The sequence below is a fragment of the Corvus hawaiiensis genome, chromosome 17, assembly GCF_020740725.1.
Source record: "Corvus hawaiiensis isolate bCorHaw1 chromosome 17, bCorHaw1.pri.cur, whole genome shotgun sequence".
NCBI classification, from domain to species: domain Eukaryota; kingdom Metazoa; phylum Chordata; class Aves; order Passeriformes; family Corvidae; genus Corvus; species Corvus hawaiiensis.
Genome location: NC_063229.1, coordinates 16,282,518 through 16,306,075, shown reverse-complemented (window position 1 = coordinate 16,306,075; position 23,558 = coordinate 16,282,518). Strand labels below are relative to the sequence as shown.

The 23,558-nt window shown below is 41.6% G+C and overlaps 1 protein-coding gene across 3 annotated transcripts; it reads left to right on the top strand.

The window, feature by feature from the left end:
- The first annotated feature begins 294 nt into the window (after nucleotides 1-294).
- Nucleotides 295-23,558, top strand: CSE1L (chromosome segregation 1 like). 3 transcript variants are annotated; one of them, XM_048321747.1, is made up of 25 exons: nucleotides 295-399; nucleotides 2,534-2,629; nucleotides 3,163-3,305; nucleotides 6,783-6,884; nucleotides 7,294-7,439; nucleotides 7,731-7,821; nucleotides 8,081-8,188; nucleotides 9,077-9,169; nucleotides 10,416-10,583; nucleotides 10,678-10,807; nucleotides 11,491-11,556; nucleotides 13,095-13,297; nucleotides 14,311-14,395; nucleotides 15,156-15,217; nucleotides 15,970-16,106; nucleotides 16,269-16,372; nucleotides 16,975-17,072; nucleotides 17,946-18,096; nucleotides 18,589-18,797; nucleotides 19,307-19,404; nucleotides 19,606-19,691; nucleotides 20,760-20,841; nucleotides 21,266-21,412; nucleotides 22,246-22,477; nucleotides 23,029-23,558. In XM_048321747.1, the coding sequence occupies exons 2-25, from the start codon at nucleotides 2,545-2,547 to the stop codon at nucleotides 23,116-23,118; spliced, it is 2,916 nt and encodes a 971-aa protein (XP_048177704.1). In that variant the 5' UTR covers nucleotides 295-399; nucleotides 2,534-2,544; the 3' UTR covers nucleotides 23,119-23,558. The 3 variants fall into 3 exon arrangements, with proteins under 3 accessions (XP_048177704.1, XP_048177702.1, XP_048177703.1); XM_048321745.1 differs by lacking the exon at nucleotides 295-399 and adding an exon at nucleotides 914-1,076; XM_048321746.1 differs by lacking the exon at nucleotides 295-399 and adding an exon at nucleotides 1,127-1,367.

The following is a 23,558-nucleotide window of genomic DNA, read 5'->3' as shown; positions in this document are numbered from 1 at the left end:
CTGGTTCGTGTTTTATACCCCCGCACGCTCCCGCCTCGCTCCTGCTCCGCCAGGGGTCCGAGCCCGGGCCCGTTCCCTTGGCATTGCAGGGGCTCCGCCGCCGCCTCCGGCCTCGCTGCCGCCGCTCCGGGCCAGGCCGAGGCCGCCGCGGCCGCGAGAGGCGCCGCGGGGCCCTGTGGGAAGGGCCCGGCCATTGGCCGCCGCCCGTGGAGCGCAGCGCGGATTGGCTTCCGCTGGCGCGCCCGGGGCTGGCGCGGCCGCTGATTGGCCTGGCGGCAGCGCGGTGTCACCGCCCCGCGCGATGCGGTCACGCAGCCGCCGCCGCGCCCTCGCCCCGCGGTTTGAATGTGAAGCGCAGCCGGAGCGCTCGGAGCCGCCGCCGCCGCGGGGAGCCGCCAGGTAAGGCCGGCCCGCGCTGCCCCGCACGGCGATGGGGCAACGGCGGCCCCGTGCACCGGCGGCCACGCGGCCGCCCGCGCGAAAACTCCGCCCGCGCTCGGCGCTGGGCCCGCGGCGCGGCCACAGGCGCAGCGCACCACGCTGGGCCCTTCCGCCCGCCTCTCGCGGTTCGCGATTGGGCTGAGGCCGCTGGGCCTGCGCAGCCCGCGCCCCTCATTGGCTGCGGCCGCTGCCAGTCTGGGCTGTCGTCGTCGCGGGGGGGGGGGGGAACCGAGTTTGTCTGAGGGTTCTGGGGCCGCTCGGGATCTCGCCCGGCCCCGGGGCCTCTCTGCAGGGGCCGCCGCACGAGGCAGCGCGAGCGGGGCAGGCGCGGTCCGGCGCCGGGACGGATGGAGCGGGCCCGGCCCGTCCGCGGGTGAACGGCCTGGCGGGAGCGTGGGAGGGCGGGGCTGGCCCCCGCTGGAGACTCGCGGGCCGCCCCGGCACGGCCTTACCCCGCGGTTCGCGGGGAGCGGCGGGAGCGGGCGGCGTTGCGGGGCCGGTCTGGCTCCCGCCGCCCCTGGCCCCGCGCTTCGGGGAAGCGGGAAATGCCCCTAGGGATGCTCAGAGCAGTGCCAGGATAGTTTTTCCCATCAGATCTGGGCCCTGAACATTCTTCGGCACGTGGGAGTTGTTCGGTCAGTGCTGGGTGAGGGGATGGAGTTGCGTGAAGCTCTTCCCGGTCCGAGTCTCAGGGGCACGGCCGCGTTCTGCCCGGGTTTGGGTTTCCTCTCTGTAAGCGGTCTGCATTAATTTGACTAAAGTAGGTGATGTATTACGTACGTTTGTGGATTTTCTGAGGCCTTTTCTGCAGGCACATGTTACGACACAACACAAAGCATCGTACCACTCCAGCTAAAGTACCACCAATGTTTTTGTACTGGAAAACAAACATGAAGAACTAGAGGAAGAGAAGGAAATAAGCATATGTAGGTAACAGGTCAGAATATGTTGGTGGATGTGAATTGGTGAACAAGACTACAGACAAGTAAACCCCAAAAGCAGAGGGAAACATGGGAGGCAGGACTCTTTAGGTAGATTTTTACTTCTTGCAGAATATGTTAGGATCTGATTTGCTTATTAACATTCATTTAATTCAAGAAGATCCTGCTGCTTTTTAAATTGCATAGATGCCATAGCTGACATAAAAATTGTGTCACTAAAGCTCACTGCCTTTGCAAGCATGCTTGTATAAAACTATTTATTGCACTGATGATTAGCATGAAACAACTCCAAAGTGGGACAGGTAAATTTCAGTCAATCTTACTGAATAGAAAAAATGGAAAACCTTTGATTCCTCATAACCTTTGTACAGAGTGAACTGTGCTGGTGGTGGTATGAAGGAGGGCAGGATTGATGATGTCCAGAGGAACATCTCCATTAAAGCATATCTTACTGTTGTAGGGTTGCTGTAATTTAAATTATTCCAATGCAGGCTGTGAAGTAACTGTGGTACAGATAAGAATGCATGTGGAAGGATTACTAGAGAGGAGCAATATGGACTTACTACACAAAGTTATTTGTAAAAAGTATTGCATTTAAATTAGCTCCCATCCTAGTCTGAATTAATTTTACAGAGAGGACAAAGTGTCTGGCTTTGCACAGTCTTTTGTCTGTTTTTTAAAAAAGTATTTTATTTTGAGGTTTTTCTTTGATAAGGAGTGTTTGACTTTTTAAAAAAAACCTTGACTCTTCAACACACTTTGAATTGTTTTATTTACAATTATGTAGGGCAAGACTGTTCAGCTTTTTCAGTCAGGAGCAGTTTCTGGGGCTGACAGCAGTTCTCAAAAGCAGAATCAAATTCTTGTTGTCCTGAAAGGGGAAGAGATCCTCTTTTGGCCGTACCTGGTTCATGTCTGCTGGATGTGTGAGCCTTTTCTGGAATTTTGGGTCCATAAACCAGACACTAGCAGTTACCTGTTGCTTGAGAAGTGGAATGTTTCCTGTGCCTGGTGCACTCTGGTTGGGACTGTGCTTGTGAGGTATTGTTGAAAAGAGCTGATGTTGCTTCTGTGGGATCTGGTTTTACATGTGTGGCTTTAGGATAGATTTTCTGATCTCTGGTTGTAACAAAACTACTTGTGGGTTTTAGGTTCTGCCAAAATGGAGCTCAGTGATGCCAATTTACAAACTTTAACTGAATATCTAAAGAAAACACTAGATCCAGATCCTGCTATAAGGCGTCCTGGTAAGTGATTCTCATGAGTGAGAACAAAAAAGTTCTGTTTCTTTTTGGCTCTTCTGTTTCTGTTTAGCGAACTTCAGTGGATATTTATGCAGTAACCTCTTTACAGAAGTTCTCAGTATTCTTTTAAAATGAAACCCTCAAAAGATTAATGAGGGATGGATATAAATACAAATAATTTTATCTGCTTTTTTTAAATTTTATTTTTCTGTATTCTTGATTTTTTTGCACTGTTATTTAAAACAGTGCTGCTGTTCACAAAAAGCCAGGATTTACTTCTCTCAGGTTATGGCTTTTCCAAGGGTGAGGAGGCAGTATTTCCCCATCCTGCTGGAGATCTGAGAGCTATTGTTGACAGCAGGAGCATTGAGGGGCTCGGGAGCAAAGAACCTGTGATACCTTTTGTCAGACACCTTCCTGTGAAGCTCTGGGGAAGTGTTTGTGCTGGGTATTTTAAACAGACACTTGAAAAATTGTAGGATTCCCATTAGAGAAAGCAGATCAGCTTTTGCTAACCCCAGTATATTCTCTTACAGCGGAAAAGTTCCTTGAATCTGTGGAAGGAAGCCAGAACTATCCGTTGCTACTCTTAACGCTGCTGGAGAAATCACAGGAAAATGTCATCAAAGTTTGTGCATCTGTAACATTCAAGAATTATATTAAAAGGAACTGGAGAATTGTAGGTATCCTAGTGAGGAATTGTGCTAAGACTTAATCATCATTTAAGGTACAATAAGGTGTTCTTCAGTAACCCTGAGGAATGTGTGTGTCCGTGGTCTGGGAAATGCAGTCGATCATTCAGAGAACAAACACAAGGTGTAACTTACTAATGAGGGACTGAAACCCAGGCCACTGGAGTCCCTTCTGTTAAAAACTACTAGAGCTGGGTGATAAAATGATGAACAATAATTTTCTCTAACATTGTATACATATTTTGCAGAAGCACAATATTGAAAGCTTATTCAGCTAACTAATGTTATTTAAACTGGAATGATTATGGAGTGTCTACAAACAAGCTGGCCCATTGGGCCTGTATCTGTGTTGAAAACATCTCTGTCCAGCCCTGCAGCTCAAGGTGATGGTACCATTCATCAGCAGGTGCTACTGGGGCAGAGAATTGTCTGGGGCAGTTTGTTTTGGTGGCCTTGCCAGTTTTACACATGGAAGTGTTTGTAGTGATTGAATACAAATGTTGCTGTTTAGTCCCATCTCATCCTTTGTCTTGAAGAGGTCAGGGATATTTTTAATTCAGAGCTTTCAGTATTCATGAAATTTATTTAAGGGTAGAAAGTATTGCTTTAGACAGCTGAACTCCTTGAATGATGAGAGGTTTTAATGGGTACTGTTTATGCTTTGCCTTACTGAAAGTACTGTTCATATCTGTCTGAAAAATAGCAGATGTTCCTTTATTGCAGAGAAACTGAAACATTTTATCATTACATCTTAGCTGGTACCTATTTTCAAATTTGCATGTGATTTCTGCCCTTCTCCTCCTACTTAAATTGAGGTTATAGCAGTCCTGGGTCTGGTTTTGTTCAAGAACATCAGCACATTCAGCCTGGCGTGACATATGTAGGACCTTGTTCATTTGATGCCGTGTTTTTTGTCATTTCTCCCAAATTGCATCTTCTGTAGTGTACTGTAAGTAGAAATAATGTTTTATGGAAAAAGTTGTAAGTGGAAAAGGATTGCCAGTGTAATTCAGGATGGGATTTTGTTTTGAAGTAGGTAGAGATGCTGTGCAGAGAGTGCATCCCAAGGGCTGTTCTGATTGCTCTGTGGCTTCAGGCACTTTGTTTTGCCCAAACTGAAGCTTTTGTTTCAGGAGCAGCTGTATGAACAGCAAATGCAGCTGTAAGGCTGGCTTGCCTAGATCACAGGGGTTTGTTTCACAGCCTTGAACTTGACTTGTACAAAGCATAGTGGAAGGAAAAGGGTTTTGCCTACTCAAGAACTTCAGTTTGTTGGAGCCTGGAGAGACAGATGCACAGGGCACTGCTGGAACCAGGGAAGAGTTCACTGGTTTTAATTTATTTTTGAAGTATGTACAGAATATGCATGTATGTGCTTCATTTCATGTCTTGTAAAAAAGTTTCATTTCTTTGAATAATCTCATTAACTCCATAGGAGGATTTGCTGTTGCTGAGCACTCCACCACCTCTGTCCTCATCTATCTAAATGCATAGCAGTGAGTCCTGCCTCCCTACTTGGAGCTTGCCTAGGACAGTTATTGCTGCTGTTCACATAATACAAACTTGTAAAGCTTATATTTTAAAGATGATCTTTTTTGTGGTTTTTGTTCTTATTTTTAAGGTATATATAACAATTCTGTACCTTCTGATTCAATGCAGTATGGTAGAAGAGGAAAAGCAAGTTCTCTGTGTCTTATTTTTATAACTGCTTTTTGCAGAATCATTTATGTTGGAAAGGATCTTTAATATCGAATCCAGCCATCCCCCCAGCACTGCCAAGGCCACCACTAACCCACGTCCCCAAGTGCCACATCCACATGGCTTTTAAATCCCTCCAGAGATGGGGACTTCACCTCTGCTCTGGGCAGCCTGTATGATGCTTTTGGTGAAGAAATTTTCCCTAATATCCAATCTAATCCCTCCCTGCTGTAACTTGAGGTCGTTCCCTCTCCTCCTGTTCCTGGGAGCAGAGCCCGACCCTCCTCCTTTCCCCCCCAGCTGTCCCCTCCTGTCAGGGACTTGTGCAGAGCCACAAGGTCCCCCCTGAGCCTCCTTTGCTCCAGCCTGAGCCCCTTTCCCAGCTCCCTCAGCCGCTCTTGGGGCTCCAGCCCCTTCCCAGCTCTGTTCCCTTCCCTGAAAGCACTCCAGCCCCTCCAGGTCTCTCGGGTGTGAGGGCCCAGAGCTGCCCCCAGCACTGGAGGTGCCCCAGCAGTGCCAGCACAGGGGGCGGGCACTGCACTGGGGCTGTGCCCACACTGGGGCTAGCACAGCCCCAGTGCCACTGGCCTCTTTTTCCCCTGGGCACACCTGTGCTCATGTTTAGCTGCTGTTGTCCAGCCCTCCCAGGTCGTTTCCCAGCTTTCCAGCCCCTCTGTCCCAGCCTGGAGCATTCCATGGGGTTGTAGTGCCCCAAGAGCAGGTCCTGGCACTTGGTGGTGTTGACCCTCCCACACTTGGCCTCAGCCCAAGGATCCAGCCTGTCCAGATCCCTCTGAAGGCCTTCCTGCTTTCCAGCAGATCCGCACTCCCACCCAACTCAGTGTCATCTGTGAACCTACTGAGGGAGCCCTTGATCCTCTCATCCAGATCATTAGTAAAGATATTAATCAGTACTGGCCCCAGTACTGTGCCCTGGGGAACCCCACGAGTGGCTGGTGTTACAGATAAGCATGCCTTGAAATTTTGAAATTGCCAACTTTTGATTTAAGTTAACAGGAAGATGGTAAAAGGGATGTGAGAAGGAGGGTGGTGGTACCATCAGGTTTAAGTTATTTTAAGATTGAATGACTCTCTGGAGGTGCTTTTCTCTTTTAATTGCTGGATGATTTCAGGGTCTCTGAACTTCAGTGCTGTCATCACAGATAATGTGACTATCACTGCTGTCACTGGTTGGGACAAGCCATCTCATTATTTTATTTCTTCAGTAGCAGTTTTACAATTTTCTGTTGCTTGGTGCTGCTGACTGACTGGACTTGGAACTGATTGATATTTTGAACTGGTTAGACAACTCTTAGAGTCAATGTTAGCGTTTTGGTTGTGTAACCTACACCTTCATTTACAGTCTCTAGAAAGTATGGCTTGAGGCAGCTCACACAAAATCAATTTGTGGGGTTTTCAGAGGTGCTGTTTGGCATAGTGGAAGAGGAGACTTGGTTAAATGTGGGGATTTTATTGCTGTGTGCACCCACCCTCACTGCTGCTCAATTGATGACCTGAAAAGTTACCCTTAGGGAAGGAGAAAAAAACTTCAAAGTTTTACAGAAGGACATTATTTCTTTCAGCTTTTTTCAGATACTGCTGTTCCAAATTTATTGAAGGCAGCGTCTCGAACAGGTCTGCTTCTTAGGTTCTTCAGCAATGTAATAGTTACATAACTCAGTATAAGCAGTTGGTTTCTGAAGTGCTGATCATCTCTCATTGCCCAGAGAATACTGCCCGTAACTTAATTATTGTTTTCATTTTAGGTTGAGGATGAACCAAATAAAATATGTGAATCGGACAGAATAGCCATTAAAGCCAACATAGTGCCCTTGATGCTTAGCAGCCCAGAACAAATTCAAAAGCAGGTAATATGTTCTTCCTGGTGGGATCCCTGAAACTTTGGGAATATTCTAAGCATGTCTAGAGGCTGTGGTTATTGGTAGAGCTCAGTTCCCTTACCAGTGAGCTCATCCTGATCCAAATAACTTCGAGGATATTGTTACAGGTATTTCTACCTACTTTAACATTTTTTAAGACAATTACTGTATAATCTTACCGCTGAGTTCTAGCATTAGGCAGTTAAACAGCAATTCTAGAAAGTGAGACTGTGTGAACTTAAGGTGAGATTTTTGTATTTGTGTGGAAAGTAGTAGATAATTAACACAGTAATTTTTGAATCTGACAAGAATAACCAGGATTTTCTCAGATGTTTGCAGCACCTGGCACGACTGTTGTGTGCAGTTCTGTGACGTCACGGTTCCGTTTCCTTTGCAGTTGAGTGATGCCATCAGTATCATTGGGCGGGAAGACTTCCCTCAGAAGTGGCCAGACTTGCTGACAGAAATGGTGAATCGCTTTCAGAGCGGAGATTTCCACGTAATCAATGGGGTTCTTCGCACCGCTCACTCTTTATTTAAAAGGTACTGGAAATAAGGGAGTTTGTGTATGGATTGTAAAATTTCTGTTCAGCTGGCATGTTAGACTTAATTTTGGAGATTTACAAAGCCTATAGTTGTGACTTCTACATATGCCTTTTAAGTAGTTGTCCAGTTGTATACCTTGCATGGTTTTGAATTACGTTGTTTAGTTCTTGTTTACTTGACAGTATTTGTTTCAAGGTTCAGCACAAAACAAAAATTTGTGTGAATTAATTTGGTAATAAATGTGAAGACTGTATCCTGTTTTTCATGTGTTTCTCTGTTACTTGTCAGGTACCGCCATGAATTTAAGTCAAATGAGTTGTGGACAGAGATCAAACTTGTTCTTGATGCCTTTGCTTTACCCTTGACAAATCTCTTTAAGGTATTTCTTGTTGAGTCATTTCTAAAAGAAGTTTAATGTTCTGAATTGCTTGTTGTGGATGCCTGTAAAATTAAAACTCAATAATTGTTCGAAACTGTTAAAGGGGTTTAAATTCAAGTCATGAAGTGAGACCTAACAAGATTGATAAGAGGATGAAAAATAACTGTGTTTTCTGGTTTTAAAAAACCATTTCATGACACTTTTCAGTATTTTTTGTTGGTATGGGTTTTGTACTTGATGATCTTGCATCTTTTTCTAGGCAACTATTGAACTTTGCAGCACACATGCAAATGATGCCAGTGCCCTGAAGGTTCTGTTTTCTTCTCTCATTCTAATTGCGAAGCTGTTCTACAGTTTAAATTTTCAGGTGAATCTCCTTGTTCTTGGGATAGTTTTGCTTTGTTCTGATGAAGCTGTTACTCTAGAATTCATTTGAGGCAGCCTTTAAGGCCATGTTTTATGGCAAAAAGAAAAATCAACAGTGCATGTGTTGGAGTAAAAGCACAGTACGGATAGGTTATTTAAGACATTAGCTTGGCCCTGTGTAAACACAATTTCAAGGGAGTCTGAGGTGGTGTTGCTTCAAGGAGATGTTGTATGATGCCTCTGAGTAGGAGCTGGGAAAGGCAGGAGTCCAATGCCTGAGTTTCTATTCACTGTACCCCTTTATGAATTGTCTGTACTGACAGGAACTGGGTCATGTAGGTGAAAGTCCATTACATGTAGCAGCTCTGTGGCACTGTAGGAGCAAGTAATTCTGGGAGCAGTGTGGGTAGTCTGGGTTTGGAATCAGATCTACATTTTGGACATTAATAAATGTGCTGTATGGGAAATGGTAAAAAGCTCCCTTGCTGAGGTGACATTTATTTAGTGTCTCATCATCAGCTGTGAAGTGTGATTGTGCCTGGATTCCTTGGGCTGTTCTTCCATAGGGGGCAAAAGAACAAGCTGGAGTTAAAAGAGACTTGTGCTCTCATTCTGAGAGTGAGAGCTGATAAGGCTCATTCATTATGAAAGTGTGAGCTGTGTAGCATCTAAGCAACTAGTTTATTTGGAACTCGTTGTACTCCAGGGTTCTTCCAGGACAATTTTTGTTTGGGAGGAGGAAGGGGCACTGTTTTAATTTGAAGATTGTTTTCCACAGGTTATTGTCCCTCAGTAGATTAGAAGTTGAATGCTTTATTTCCTGTATAGGTATGTTATCTAAGCAGTACAGTCAGAAATTAAAATGTAGATTCATACTTTTCCTTCACAGGATCTTCCTGAGTTTTTTGAAGATAACATGGAAACATGGATGACAAATTTTCATAGCCTTTTAACTTTAGATAATAAACTCTTGCAGACTGATGTAAGTACTGCATAAACCACCTGGTTTGCATCTGTAGGGGGCAGAGTGGACTGACAAGTTAGGTCTAATTCTGAACACTGCAGTGTTTTTTTTGTGGGGCAAACAAGGGGGTAGAATGACTGTAAGAAAATGGAGTTTAAGAGATGTTGCTCTGCTGTCTAAGGAATTTGAGGTTCAGTTCTTAAAGCTGTTTGACAGTTACAGGTATACCCAGCTGTGCACAGAAATCAAATTACTAATACTCATCACTGAGTTGATTCTTTCAAGAAGAGCTGCTGAAGTAACCTGACCATTAGCATCACAGGGCTCAGGTTTTTCTGTACATTTCAGCTGCTTCATGCACTATGTTCGAGAAAACAGGGTATCTTAAAGAACTTGAAACAATTGACCATGGAGGGCAGGACATCTCTATGTACTTTAGCATTTGTTGTCTTGATCTAGTTAAAGAGTCAGTAATTTCACTGGTGAAAGCTGATAGCAGGTCAGCAAAGCTCCAGTTATTTTTGTGCATATTTTCTCATTTTAAGGGCTGATGTCTTCCAGATATAGCACAATAGTTTGCCACTTGATGGAGCCAAAACAACTCTGTAAATTTCTTGACAACACATAGGGAGGCATATTAAGTGTATCTTGTGCTCTAGTTACTTTGCTGCTAAAAGAAGCTTTTCTGCTCTTTTGTCTTGTGTCTGTGGGCTGCTGCCACCATAAGCACTCCTGCAGCTGAACTGGGACAGGCAGTAAAGCTGAAAGGTGGGGATGGAGGGGAGAGGGGCAGACAGAACTGGGGTGGTGTTTGATTGAGTTGGTTTTTTTTAATTCCAGCTCAATTTCCCAGTTCACATTGTGGTTCCACAAACATCTGTGCTGATGTGGGGAAGGGGAGGAAACTTCTACAGCTACTCAGTTTAAAGAATCATGATATAGTGGCTTCTAAGCATGTTTTTCAATGCCTCGTGTTACCTTTTTCATATTACATATGTAAATTAATTCTGGCTGAACCATTGTGTCTGTTTTCAAGTGCATAGTACCTTGTTTTGAAATGCAGGTATGATTTCTAACTTGAAGAGCAGTTTGGGTACAGATCAGCAAAATACAGCAGATCTAGGGACATGAGGGGGATTTCTTTCACCTGTTTAGAACATGATAAAATGGTGATGTAAATATTTCACTTAAATACGTTGATACTTTTAATGTTTAAGTAGTGTTGAAGTTTGGATCTTAAGTTCTTAGTTTTGTTTTATGTGAGGATGAAGAGGAAGCTGGATTGCTGGAGCTCTTGAAATCACAAATTTGTGATAATGCTGCTTTATATGCTCAAAAATATGATGAAGAATTCCAGCCCTACCTGCCACGTTTTGTAACAGCAATCTGGAATCTGTTAGTCACAACAGGCCAGGAAGTGAAGTATGACTTGGTGAGTTGCTAAAATCTGATCTTGTCAAGTTTAATAATAAATTATAAATTGATCAGTCATGCTAAAGCTTTGTGTTCTGTTTGTGGTGCTGTAGCTGGTCAGTAACGCAATCCAGTTTCTGGCCTCGGTTTGCGAGAGACCACATTACAAGCATCTGTTTGAAGACCAGAATACATTGACAAGCATCTGTGAAAAAGTTATTGTTCCCAATATGGAATTTAGAGGTAACTTTTTGAGACTTTAATTTTAAAAACCACAACAAAAATCTAACTAATTATCATGATGTGTTGCTTTGCAGGACTAAGAATTGAGTGTGACTCTCTTGTGTACCTTAGTGCTAGATTCAAACCCAAGTTTCTGCAGCAGATTGCTGTCGTGTGGGCTTTGTAGAATTGTATGAATATACCTAATTTTTTGTGTTGAAATCCCACTGGAGGAAGTCTAGGTTATATGCCACCAATAAATTTCCACACTTAAAGTGAGTATCTGAATAATTCAGGGAGCCTGAATGGGCAGGAATGTCAGGCCTACCAAATTGTAGGGTTTAGTTCTCCAACTTTTGATGGGCTCATATTGATCCTGTATTTAAAATGCAGTGAAAATATATTGCAGTGACAAGGAGCTTGTCTCTCTTAAGTCTATGACTCTGAAAGCCTCTTCAAATACACCTGGCACTGAATATGTGTTAGAGGTTTTTCTTTGAATTAATGTATCAGCCCGTGGGTATGAAAGACTAATTTGTGGGACAAAAGCTAAACAGACTAGTCCGGCTGGATATTTCTGATTAATTACTATTAAAGTTATAGAAAAGTCCTTGGAAAATATAGCAAATCGATAATGATACACCCTTTCACCATAAAAACCAGAGACTTCAATACTTAAACTTCTATGTATTTTATATTTTCAGCGGCTGATGAAGAAGCATTTGAAGATAATTCTGAAGAATATATAAGAAGGGATTTGGAAGGATCTGGTAATCCACAGATTTATACTACGAATACTTGGTCTTTAAATATAGCTCTAAAGTGCTGAAGCAATTTACTGAAGCTTTTATAACTTCATTTTGAAATTGAGAAGATTTCCACGCACCACCCCCAGCTGGATTTTATCCAGTCTATGATCAAGTCTACTGTCACGATAGGCTCGTCACAGAGTCTTTCTGGTTTGAACAGTGTTTATAGGTCTTTCTCCTTAATTGGATTGGTATGTCTTCTGCACTGCCCACATTCAGCAAATTTCAGCAAATACAGCCTGTAAGTCAGTGCTGAGTGGTAGCCAGCTGTGTATTTAGTTCCTATGTGTGGAGTTCTAAATAACAGGGAGAGACTGTGATGTTTAAACTGAAATTCTGCCTGGGGTTGCATACAAACTCTGCTCAGGCCAGCTGTACAGCAGCCAGCCTGGGATGTGGCATGTGTTCAGAGCAGTGACTGCCCTGGGACATGGCTGTGCTGGCCCAGCTGCTTGGGGTGCTGAGGGAGGCTGTGCTCTGCAGCCAGGCCAGAGCCCGAGTGAGCCAAACCTAGGTCTGCGTGACAGTTCTGGGCCCCAGCAGTTCACTGACAGACACTTTGAAGTAATGGCATTTCGTAATAGATTTAAGCAATTACTGAATACTTGCAGTGGAGGACAAAATTGGAGGAAAAATTTTTGAACTTTTTTCAAGAAAACATTTTATCATTCTTATCCAAGATTGGCTGCATTTTAGGTATTTCTGAAGTTTTTTGCAAAAATGTCCTTTCAGGAGTGGTGGGCCAGCAGCTGGCTTGTGCTCCACCCTGCTGCATTCTTATGGGGGAGAGAGTGGGAGGGGTGAAAGTGAGAAGACTCATGGATAAAGACAGTTTAATTGAAAGAAAGAGTAAGGAAAGAGGAAAGAAGTTAATGACTCACTACTGCCCACAGGCAGACTTTTGCCCGGCCTGTCCCTGGGCAATGGTTGCCTCCCCCCAAACCCCCTCCCCTCAGTTTTTATTGCTGAGCATGTCATACAGCATGGAATATCCCGTTGGTCAGTTTGGATCAGCTGCCCAGTTTGCCCCATCCCAACTCCTTGCCTGCCCCAAACTACTTGCTGGGAAGGCAAAGCAGGAGGAAGGGGAAGCCCTGACACTGACAGTGCTCTTCAGCAGCAGCCAAACCCGGGGTGTTACCAGCAGCTTTAGTCACTGGTACAAAACGGCACCATATGGGCCGCTAGGGAGAAAATGAACTCCCTCCCAGCCAGACCCAGTATGTTTGGGTGCATAATGTCAAGCCAGTACCAGCCCCCCTGCATGTCTGCTGCCACTGCTCAGGGGCAGGTGTCCCTTGTCCTTGGTGTACAAGTAGTCCGGTTGTGACAGTAAATAAAAGGCTTACGTGTGTTCTTACACATCAGTGTAAGATTGCAGTAATTAGCATGGGGTTTGGCTGTAACTTGAGGAACTGTTACTGTTTTGATTATTATGTTTATTAATATGAAAAGCTGTATGCTTTCTCATATCCAAAGAATCTTTGGTTCTCGTGCAGATATTGACACCAGGCGCAGAGCAGCTTGTGATCTAGTCAGAGGCTTGTGCAAGTTTTTTGAAGGACCTGTGACAGGGATTTTTTCTGGATATGTTAATTCTATGCTGCAAGAATATGCAAAGAATCCATCTGTTAACTGGAAGCACAAAGATGCAGCTATTTACCTTGTAACGTCTTTGGCATCGAAAGCTCAAACACAGAAGGTACTTCTACGTTCTGTTCATTGTAATCCGTCTGCATTCAGGTATTACAGCGCGGGCGAGGCCTGCCGTGCGTTTTAAGCTGCTTCAGAATGGGAGTAACTGTGTGTGCAGTAGTTCATGTTGATGAGATTAAAAGCTGTCCTTTATATAATCCTATCACAGTTGGTGGTATCTGACCTTCAGGTAGATGGGGCACAGTGTGGCCATTTGGCCAGCCTGACTGGCACGTGGGATCCAGCCAGACAAAGAAACAAAACCTGCTCCAGTCTGGAACCTCTAAGCTCTAAGTGGTCCTGAGGCACTCTGGAAGCCATGGAAGGCAAATAGAGCTTTAGAGAAGATGATCAGACGTGTTAAAGAGACTAAAAGGAATTTAAATGACTCTTGGAGTTCTTGTTGTGATATTTCCCAGTGTTTCCTGCTACTCGAGTGTTTGATTTGTAAATTACATGTGAATGCTAATGATGGCTGGAAATGGATCTCATTACTTGTTGGGGAGAAAGCAGTTAATAGGCTGGAGACACTGAAAAACCACAGCTGGGCTAATCTGTATTTGGAAACAGGAGCATTGTATCAAATGTCCTATGGAAAAAGTTTAGATATACTTTAGATATTTTAAATGCTGTTACGGTTCAAATCTCAGTTTCTTCACAAGATTGATTTGAGGCAAACATAGTAAAACACGTACAGCATTTAATGCAATTTTGCTGAAGGTTCTCAGTCTTGTCCTGAAGCCTGGTGTATACTGCTGCCCAGCAGTTGTTAGTGATGTGTAATGGGAACCAGTCTGGTAGCATTTGTGAAACTGCAAAGTTTGTGTCTTTTTCTGTGCTATTTAATGGCAAATATGGACTAACTTAGAACACTTCATTGAAAAATCTCCATCTAAAAATCCTGGTTTAAAAAGAGGCTGCATTTTTTTAAGAGAAAACTAAGAGTATTAAAATGAGTGAGAAAACTAGCAGTTTATATGACGACATATAAAAATAAGAGTTGTTTTTTGCTTCTTCCAGCATGGAATAACACAGGCCAATGAACTCGTTAATCTGACAGAATTCTTTGTGAATCACATTCAACCTGACTTAAAGTCTGCTACTGGTAAGTTAATGTTAATTTTGATATGGTATTTTTGTTATATATCATAACCTTGTCAGTGACCATTGTTTCTGAAGTCTGAAGCACTCCTTTATCAGCATAATCTCTGAGACAGGGACTGTTAACACCTGGCACACAGTAATTCATTTTTGTTTGGCCAGCAGTGAAGGAGCTATTACAGCAAGGTGGATTGCCACCTTGCCACCTGCTCTCTGCAAGATCAGGGCATGTACACACATGGTTGCTATCAGCTACATGCTTAAACTTGTTGAATCCAAGTAATTTGATTTCTGTATTTGAGATGTTATGATAAACTTCTATGCTCTACAAAACCCTAAGAAGTTAAAATACTGAGGCCACGTGACCTGCATCAGCCCTTACTGATGAGGTTGTGGATGTCTAGATTTAAGCCACATAGTTATTTTATACTTCAACAATTATCTTACTATATTTGAAGCATAGTGGGTTGTCTCGAAATGTGTAATTGGAGGCTGCTAAAATTGAAGCCAGAAGATGAGATTTCATCTGAGCTGGACCATACTCTTAACGGTACTGGGGTGTGATTTGTACATAAAACTGGTACTCTAACAGTGCCCATACCAAAGTGCAGGAACTAAGAAATATAGAAAAACATGGCCAGTATTATTTCTTATGGGGGAAGATCATTACTTAGTGTCAAGTGACACCTGTATATATAGTACATGTTCAGTAATCACATTTGTATGAGAAGTATCAATGAAGTTTGCATATTTTTCTATTTCAGTGAATGAATTCCCTGTGCTAAAAGCAGATGGTATCAAATATATCATGATTTTTAGAAACCAAGTAAGTTTTTCTTTTACTCTTATGGTAAAAACATATTGTAGGTTGTTACTTTATACTTGCCAAGCCTAATTTATCGCACTTGGCCATATGCTAACTCAACAGGTGTTTGATAGTCATATGTAACACTTCATGCTGAATTTTTAGTTCAGAAAGTAAATGATATTGTTATAAATATCCAATTAACATGTAGTCTATATGCTGTCCATATGCTGTGGGAACACTGAATATGTTAGCTGCTTAATTCTGTGGCACACTCAGACATTTTCAAGTCAGTGTTAGTCCAAATATGCTTGATTGCTCGTATCATTGCAGTAGTTGTTACAGAGTACAGCAGTTTTGTCCTTTACCTTTTCTGATTTGTGAGATGGGGTAAGAAAATACGTTGAATATTACTCTAAATTTCAGATTACCTTTATTCATTTCTTATGACATATACATGATATTGGTTTTTTAAACCTTGATATTTTTAATTACCTGCTAAGACAAAGTAAAATGGAAAGGGAAATATACATTAGGATTATCTGCACTTACTGCTGATCAAATGTACCATTGATGTTGAGGGGAAGTATATGAGCGATGACAGAAATAGGTACTTCCTGGTTGTTCAAGGTGTGATGTAGCAACAGGAGGAACCTCCCAAGGTTTCTCCCTCTGCCAAGCTCTGTGTGTTGCTCATGAGCTTGGTTGTGCTCTAGTGTTGGAACCATCTGTATTTTTTAACATACATATGAGTTGTTGCTCTGTTTTTGTAGGTACCAAAAGAGCAACTGCTGGTGTCTATTCCCCTCTTAATCAGTCATCTCCAAGCAGAAAGTATCGTGGTCCATACCTATGCAGCTCATGCTCTTGAAAGACTCTTTACCATGAGAGGGACAAATAATGCCACCCTGTAAGTTTTCAAGCAGAAATAAATTCATTGCTACATAGATTTTGTGCATTAAGGATAAGAAATACCTGTAGGGGATCCTTCATGTCATGTATTATGGTATTGTATAAGGCTTGAAGTTTGTGACTCTCTTTCATCATTAAAGAGCTGTGTTTCACTTAACAGCATTACAGCTGCAGAAATGGCACCATTTGTAGAAGTGCTGTTAACAAACCTTTTCAAAGCTCTGACGCTTCCTGGCTCATCTGAAAATGAATACATTATGAAAGGTAAAAGTCCTGCAATATAAGAATAACTTGGTTAACTTGAGGCTTACAGTTACAGGTTCCTGACATTTTTATTTGCAAAACCTATTTTATGCAAATGTGCTGAAGAGCCTGCCATTACTCATCCGACTGTATCAAGTCATCTGTGCTGAACTTACGGTAGCAAAGAGAAATACTAAACATAATGATACTGTGGGAAATTTTTTCTCAACTGGTAGTCTTGTAGTCAGGACAGCTACCTGGACAGTGTCAGGGGAAGATCTGAGCAATCTGGTCATGGAGAGGAGATGTGGTCATGGCTAATGAGAGGATAGATCTGGTCATGGCTAAGAGGATGCTGAGATCTGAGACTTGCCTAGGACAAGTAGTGGTCTTTGTAAACTTACTTAATATTCCGTGTTCCATCTGTAGAATGGGAATAATGAGACTTTGTTTTATGCTTTGTCATGATTATAGATTGAATGTTCTTGCAGCAGATGCTCTTTTTACTGTACCTAATTCCTTGGGATCCTATTTTAACAGTAAAAGGTAAAAGATTTAGGCATACATTGGGTGGCAGAAGTTTATTTTGTCTTCAGAAGATAACATTTTCCATTTATTTGCAGCCATCATGAGGAGTTTTTCTCTGCTACAGGAGTCCATAATTCCATACATCCCTTCTGTCATCACACAGCTCACACAGAAACTGCTGGCTGTCAGTAAGGTAAAGAAACAGAGCAAAAGAGTCACCTTTTACCTTTTGGAGCGGTCTTGCGGAGGACTTAGGTATACCTTGTTGGTGGTGTTCTGTTAGAATACTCTAAATAGTTAGTATTTTCTGACTCAACTAAGTGGAAACAGCATTCCAGTAAGGTACTGCCTTCCTTTCAGAACATACTTTCAGATCATTCTCCCTCCTTTCATCTGAAATTTAGAAGCAGCATATGAACTCTTTCTGTAATGCTAGTTTGTTGTAGTATAAATGCTTGCTTGTGCAGAGGCTACCAATACAATAATCTGGTTTTATCACAACTTCTGTATTCTTTGCCCATGAAACGTCTGAAGCTGATAATAAATATTGGCACTGAAATGTGGGATTGAATTAAATAAATGACCCTTCTGCTTTTGGTGGGTAAAGTACTCTTAGTTTTTTGTTTAGACTGGCCAAATTCTTAACCATTGATATCAGGGAATGCCTTAGAATACCTTCATCAACTATCCAAAAAACTGCTTCTCTGTACAGTTAAAACTCAGCTGCAGCATATAAGAAGTGTTCAATAGACAATTGACTGGACACTTAGAGGATTGAAAAATAATCTTTTTCTGGTTTTTGTTCTGTGATATTTTTACTGTTTGCTAGTTTACATAGAGCTTTTGAAAAACACTTGTAGTCACAGAAATATTTGTGAAAAACCCCTCTCCTTTATGCCTTAGAGGTCTTTATGTTTGCTTTTATCTATGGAATTGATTTCATAAGCATATGAAGAAATAAGTTACAAGTATCCTTAGTCCCAAATGCTATTTTGGTCTTCAGTCGAAAAATAAATTACTTGTCTGCAAGTTTGGGTTGATTTGTCTCTTTGTAACTTGTTTTTAGAATCCCAGCAAACCTCACTTTAACCATTACATGTTTGAGTCAATCTGCTTGTCGATAAGGATAACGTGCAAGGCAAACCCAGAGGCAGTGGGGAGCTTTGAGGAGGCTTTGTTCCTGGTGTTCACTGAGATCCTGCAGAATGATGTGCAAGGTAATGACAGTCAGTGAGTGCCTGTGCTCTCTCCACTGGGGTTGGCTGCTAGGATTTACCTTATGGCAGGATTTTTTGTACCAGAGGAAATTCAAGGGGAGAAACAGATTTTCACAGTCTGAAAGTGTTTAGATTGTTCCATAGGGTATGTAAACAGCATTCACTTATTTTTAAATTGCATTTCTAAAATATCTAGCAATCACTATTCCAAAGCCTCTTATTATTATTCTTAATTCTATTGTCTTGTTTCTAGTAGTTAGTTTTTTGTGTTCTGAAACATTAATGGGTAGAGGAAATAGAAAGTTTATATATGCAATGCTTGCTAATTTTTGGAATAATTACGTTTTGGAAGAGGTTTCTTCATAGTTTTATTTATTGAAATCTTGGTGATAATATCATTAAATTGTGGGTTCAATCCACAGATACGTGGTTTCTGGGAACTGACAGTGACCATGTTGTCTGACTTTGTAAATGTCATTGTTTCTCTTCCAGAGTTCATTCCTTATGTGTTTCAAGTGATGTCCCTACTGCTAGAAATGCATAAAAATGAAATCCCATCATCCTATATGGCATTGTTTCCTCATCTACTACAGCCAGTTCTCTGGGAAAGGACAGGAAACATTCCCCCTCTGGTCCGACTCCTGCAGGCTTACTTAGAGCGGGGCGCCAGTACCATCGCCAGCGCTGCTGCCGACAAAATCGTGAGTTGCTGGGGCTGAGTCACAGTGTTTGCCTCGAGACACGGTGATCTGAGGTTACAAATCATGAGGAACTTCAGCAAATAGCTGGATTTGTGCAGAATTTGGTGCTTACGTAGAAAGACTTATATTCTGAATGTAGCTTTTTGGGTGCTTTTCCACTATGTGGATAAATGAATCCTAGGCTATCATGCTTTTGTCAACTGAGATGAAAAATTCCTGCTCTTAGTTCTTGCAAGCAGGTAAGCTTCCACAGTTTTCCTGTCTTGTTTGCCTCATGTTTAACATGTGGATAATGAGACCTCTCAGGTTCTGTTCAAAACGGTCTTGAGAAGAGTGAGTGAGAAGAAGCCAAAGTGTGTCTTCTTTGATCTGAACTGCAAAAACTGAATCCTGGCTTAGGTTATGAAGGCTTTTGCCTTGCTGTATGCCTTAGATGGTAATGGGAAATTTTCTGGTAGGTCACATATGAAGAATTGTTATCTAGGGTTTTATATTTGCTTTTCTTGCAGCCTGGATTGTTAGGTGTGTTCCAGAAGTTGATTGCCTCTAAAGCTAATGATCATCAAGGGTTCTATCTTCTGAACAGTATCATCGAGCATATGCCTCCGTGAGTATGAGCTGAATTTAAAGCTAACTTCTGTAGACTTTAATTATGAAGTGTGTAAACATACCAAATGTTAATTTTTAACAGCTGAAAGATCACATTTTTCAGTCAAATGGATTTTAACTATTCTATACATATATTTCTGTGAAGTGGCATCAGTAAAATCCTAGTGTGAATTTAATAACTATTCTTCTAAATTTCCAGTGAATCAGTTGACCAGTACAGGAAACAGATCTTCATTCTGCTATTCCAAAGACTTCAAAATTCCAAAACAACAAAATTTATCAAAAGTAAGTTCCTTGCTCTGTGAAAAGCTCTGGTGACAGCAGTAGTTCAGAGTGTGCAGCTGCACAGAACGAATGTCCTGTCACGCCCTGTGGATACATGGATGGAGGGATAGTGGTGACTCCAAGAACTTGCTCCAAATTATTTCTCATCAAGAGGGGTGTATGGGGCAGTCACCATAGCAGGTGACACTTACGTCATGAAAATTGAGGGAATGTAATTAAAATAATGGACAAGATTTGCATATTTCTCTTCCTTTCCTAGTGTGTGTGATGTCATTATCTGAAAATGTCTCCATTTAATCTCCAGCCAATTACAGCAAACTTTCCCTCTCATGCAGCACAGCAATGCTGGCCACACGTCCTGGAGTTACCTGTAGTTGTGTGTTAGTACTGTGAAATACTCCATACTTTTGTGTCATTTTTGCCTTAGTATGACTAAATTTATTGATAAGGTTTTATGTTAAACTGGCGAAGCTGTGACAGATTATTGAAATACATATTCTGGTTATTCCTGCTGTCACAAGAAGATTGTCATACTGATTAAATTACTTGAATGATACTATCACTACACAAATTACGCAGTGTGTATTACTTAATCCTATAAAATCTGGTCAATGCCACCTGATAGGAACAAGAATGATAGAGTTGCTTATAATGGTGTTCCACAAACAAAGTTGAAGTGGTGCTTTTAATACACCACAAAGGGCTCATAGCTCACCTCAACGTCTGTGTTGCGTGAAGTTTTCTGCTGAAAGTATTGAAGAGTTTTTTTGGTTCTTGATCTGAAAAAAATGGCAAATGGCTTTTCTAATGCCTTTTTATAACTGCTATCACGGGAAAAAGGAATTACTTTTGTATTGTACCACCTTGTTTTTGTGTTGTGCTGCGTGAAAAGATCAGTTTTTAGGAAAAATTCAAGGCAGCAAGTTCATGTACTTCACTTAAACTGAAAATGTATAAAGACTCTCATTTCTATCCCCTTGGAAAACTTGTTAGAATGTGTTTTGCTGCTGACTCTAAAGCTATTTTGTTTCCACATAGGGTTTTACTTTGACTTTTTTCTTGTTACAGGTTTCCTTGTCTTCATTAATTTGTATTGTGTAAGATACGGGGCATTAGCTCTGCAAGAAATATTTGACAGCATACAGCCAAAGTTAGTATGTTTTGTTTGTTTGGGTTATATTTAATACTGCTGTGTTATTTTTATCTTTTGAAGTAAGAAAGAGTTGTCTCTTTAGCTTAACTGTCAGACTACATTTATCACTAATTTGACTGGCCAAATGTTTCTCCTAATGTGGTTCATTTATTTGTCTAGCAAGTCATCTTTTTCTGAATTTCTGACTACAGTTCCTCACTGATAGTTCAAGTTACTAATCTAAGAAGATTATAAAAGGGGAAGATTGATGTTTTCAGTTGTTATCCTTTGTGAAAAGTTTGTATGTGCAAATGTCTGCTGCAGCAGGGAAGCATCTTAACAAATTACCTGGTTGTCTCTATTTCCCCGTGATTCTAGTTTTCATTTGTCACCATAAGGCTGATAAGGCTTTCTAATACTTTTTCTCTCAATGTCACAATAGGATGTTTGGAATGGTGTTGGAGAAAATTATAATTCCTGAAATCCAGAAAGTGTCTGGACAAGTTGAGAAGAAAATCTGTGCTGTTGGCATTACAAAAATATTGACAGAATGTCCTCCCATGATGGACACTGAGTACACCAAGCTGTGGTAAGTACCACACTTCTTCAGGTTGTGCTAGTGAGGCTGTTTGAGTTACTGAAAATGTGAGCTCTCACCAAAATACATCCTTGAAGGAAACTCCATTGTGATCTCTTCAGGTCCACGAGGCTTTTTAGGCATTTCATACTGCTTCTGTTTTGCAACAAACGAAACTGTATTTTCAAACCAGATGACTGAATTGGTTTGAGATGTTTTTGATGGAGATGGCAAGGATTTGGCTAGCTGGAACTCCATCTAGGGAAATACACTACTTTCCTTCAGCTTGTATTATTTCTGAAAAGCTAGGCCCAGTTTTGACTTACAACTGTTCTGGTCAAGAGACCTGAGCATATTCATAACGTGACAAAGAAACTGTAATATCTTGGCTTGAGAGTGGAATTTTGGGGAAAGCTACCTGGGAATTTTGATTGTCAACCAGTCCACCAGTCTAGGATGCTAGGTAATTTGAGTTGGATGACAATAACTGGATCCCAGGCTAGATCCCCGAACTAGAACTTTTTTTTTAATGTACTCAGAGAAAAGTTGTGATCCAGAAAATCATTGCTCTTTTTAGGTATGTTTCATGACAATTTGACCTGATAAAAAGTAAATACATTGCTCATGCTGTTGATAGGAATACCCACATTATGCCTGTAAAATATACAGACCCACAGTTCTCCTGGTCCAGCTTACCTTGGACATTTACAATTTCAGTAGCCAAGCAAGTACCTGCAAAGGCTAAATTATAAAGGGTTCCAAATAATTTGAGCATCCTTGTAAAATACACCCTGTCCTAACATATTTTAAGCATTCCAATTTTGCCCTCCCCTCTTTGCTCCCAGGATTCCTTTGCTGCAGGCCCTCATTGGCCTCTTTGAGTTGCCTGAGGATGACACGATCCCTGACGAAGAACACTTCATTGACATAGAAGATACTCCAGGCTATCAGACTGCATTCTCCCAACTAGCCTTTGCTGGGAAGAAAGAACACGATCCTGTAGGTCAAATGGTGAACAATCCTAGAATCCATCTGGCACAGTCTCTCCACAAACTGTCTACAGCATGCCCAGGCAGGGTAGGTGACTTGTACACTTACATGCTGATGCTGCATTCTGCAGAGCAGAAATGCCTTTGTGTGAATGGGTCTCTTTGCTAATGTTTTATAATCAGCAAAATGAAGTAGGTTATAACTAGAATGCAAGATCTTGCTGTGTTTTATTCCTTGTTGGAATATAGCTTTTGTAAGGTTTTTCCTCAGGAGCCTTAGGCCTTATTTTCACAGCACTTAATTTTGTAATAAGCTTAAATATGCCATTTTAAAAAAGAAAATTTACACACTTGATGGTCTATGACTAATACATGTCTTGAGTTCAATTGATTGCATGTACGTGGGGAATTCAGGCAGCTTATATAAAATTAGACAAGGTGAGTGTACAGTTAATTTTTTTAGCGCATAGCATCTTTGTTTTGTCCGAGATTTTGATAAGTAAAGATTGCCTGAGAGATCAGCTACTTTCCCCGTGGATAACTGGTGCTCTGTGTCTGACTTCGTGTGATTGATTGCAGGAGACAGAAGTGGGTTCATGTTTCACTCACTGACACCTCTGCTCCGCCCTGTGCTTTCAGGTTCTGTCTATGCTGAGCACCAGCCTGAACGCAGAAGCATTGCAGTATCTCCAGGGATACCTCCAAGCTGCAAGTGTGAGTCTGCTCTGAACTGCAGATACTCCACAAGCAAGATCAGAAGCTGGTTTGTTATGCAGAAGGCTGACACTTGACTTTTTTATAGCAGAGCTCAGACAAAATGAAAAAGCTGCTTGAAATTGTATTGCAGATTCCATCTTGTAAAAGATAAGTGTGGCTTTAAGCTGAAACTGAAGAATTTGATGGTTTGTGTACTCATAGATAAAGGTGGCTAACTTCCATTCCCAGTTTAATTTCAAAGGGAATAGTCATAGCGGTTTGTTATGGGATTTATTTGAAATCTGCATCTGCAGTGTTTGGATAATACTTGGAAATGTGTGGAGAGCACTGGCTGTAGAAACTCACTTCAGTCACTAAAATTCCTTTTCATTTTAATGTTGTCCTTTGTATTTCTTTTGTCTTTCCTTAAACTTTATCTAAATTGTGAATAAATAAGAAGTACTTGTTTAAAA

Coding starts and splice junctions, on each gene's coding strand:
- CSE1L (XM_048321747.1), top strand. CDS start 2,545: ATGGAGCTCAGTGATGCCAATTTACAAACTTTAACTGAATATCTAAAG. Junction 10,584..10,677: donor AGGAAGTGAAGTATGACTTG/GTGAGTTGCTAA, acceptor GTGGTGCTGTAG/CTGGTCAGTAACGCAATCCA. Junction 20,842..21,265: donor TTTGACAGCATACAGCCAAA/GTTAGTATGTTT, acceptor ATGTCACAATAG/GATGTTTGGAATGGTGTTGG.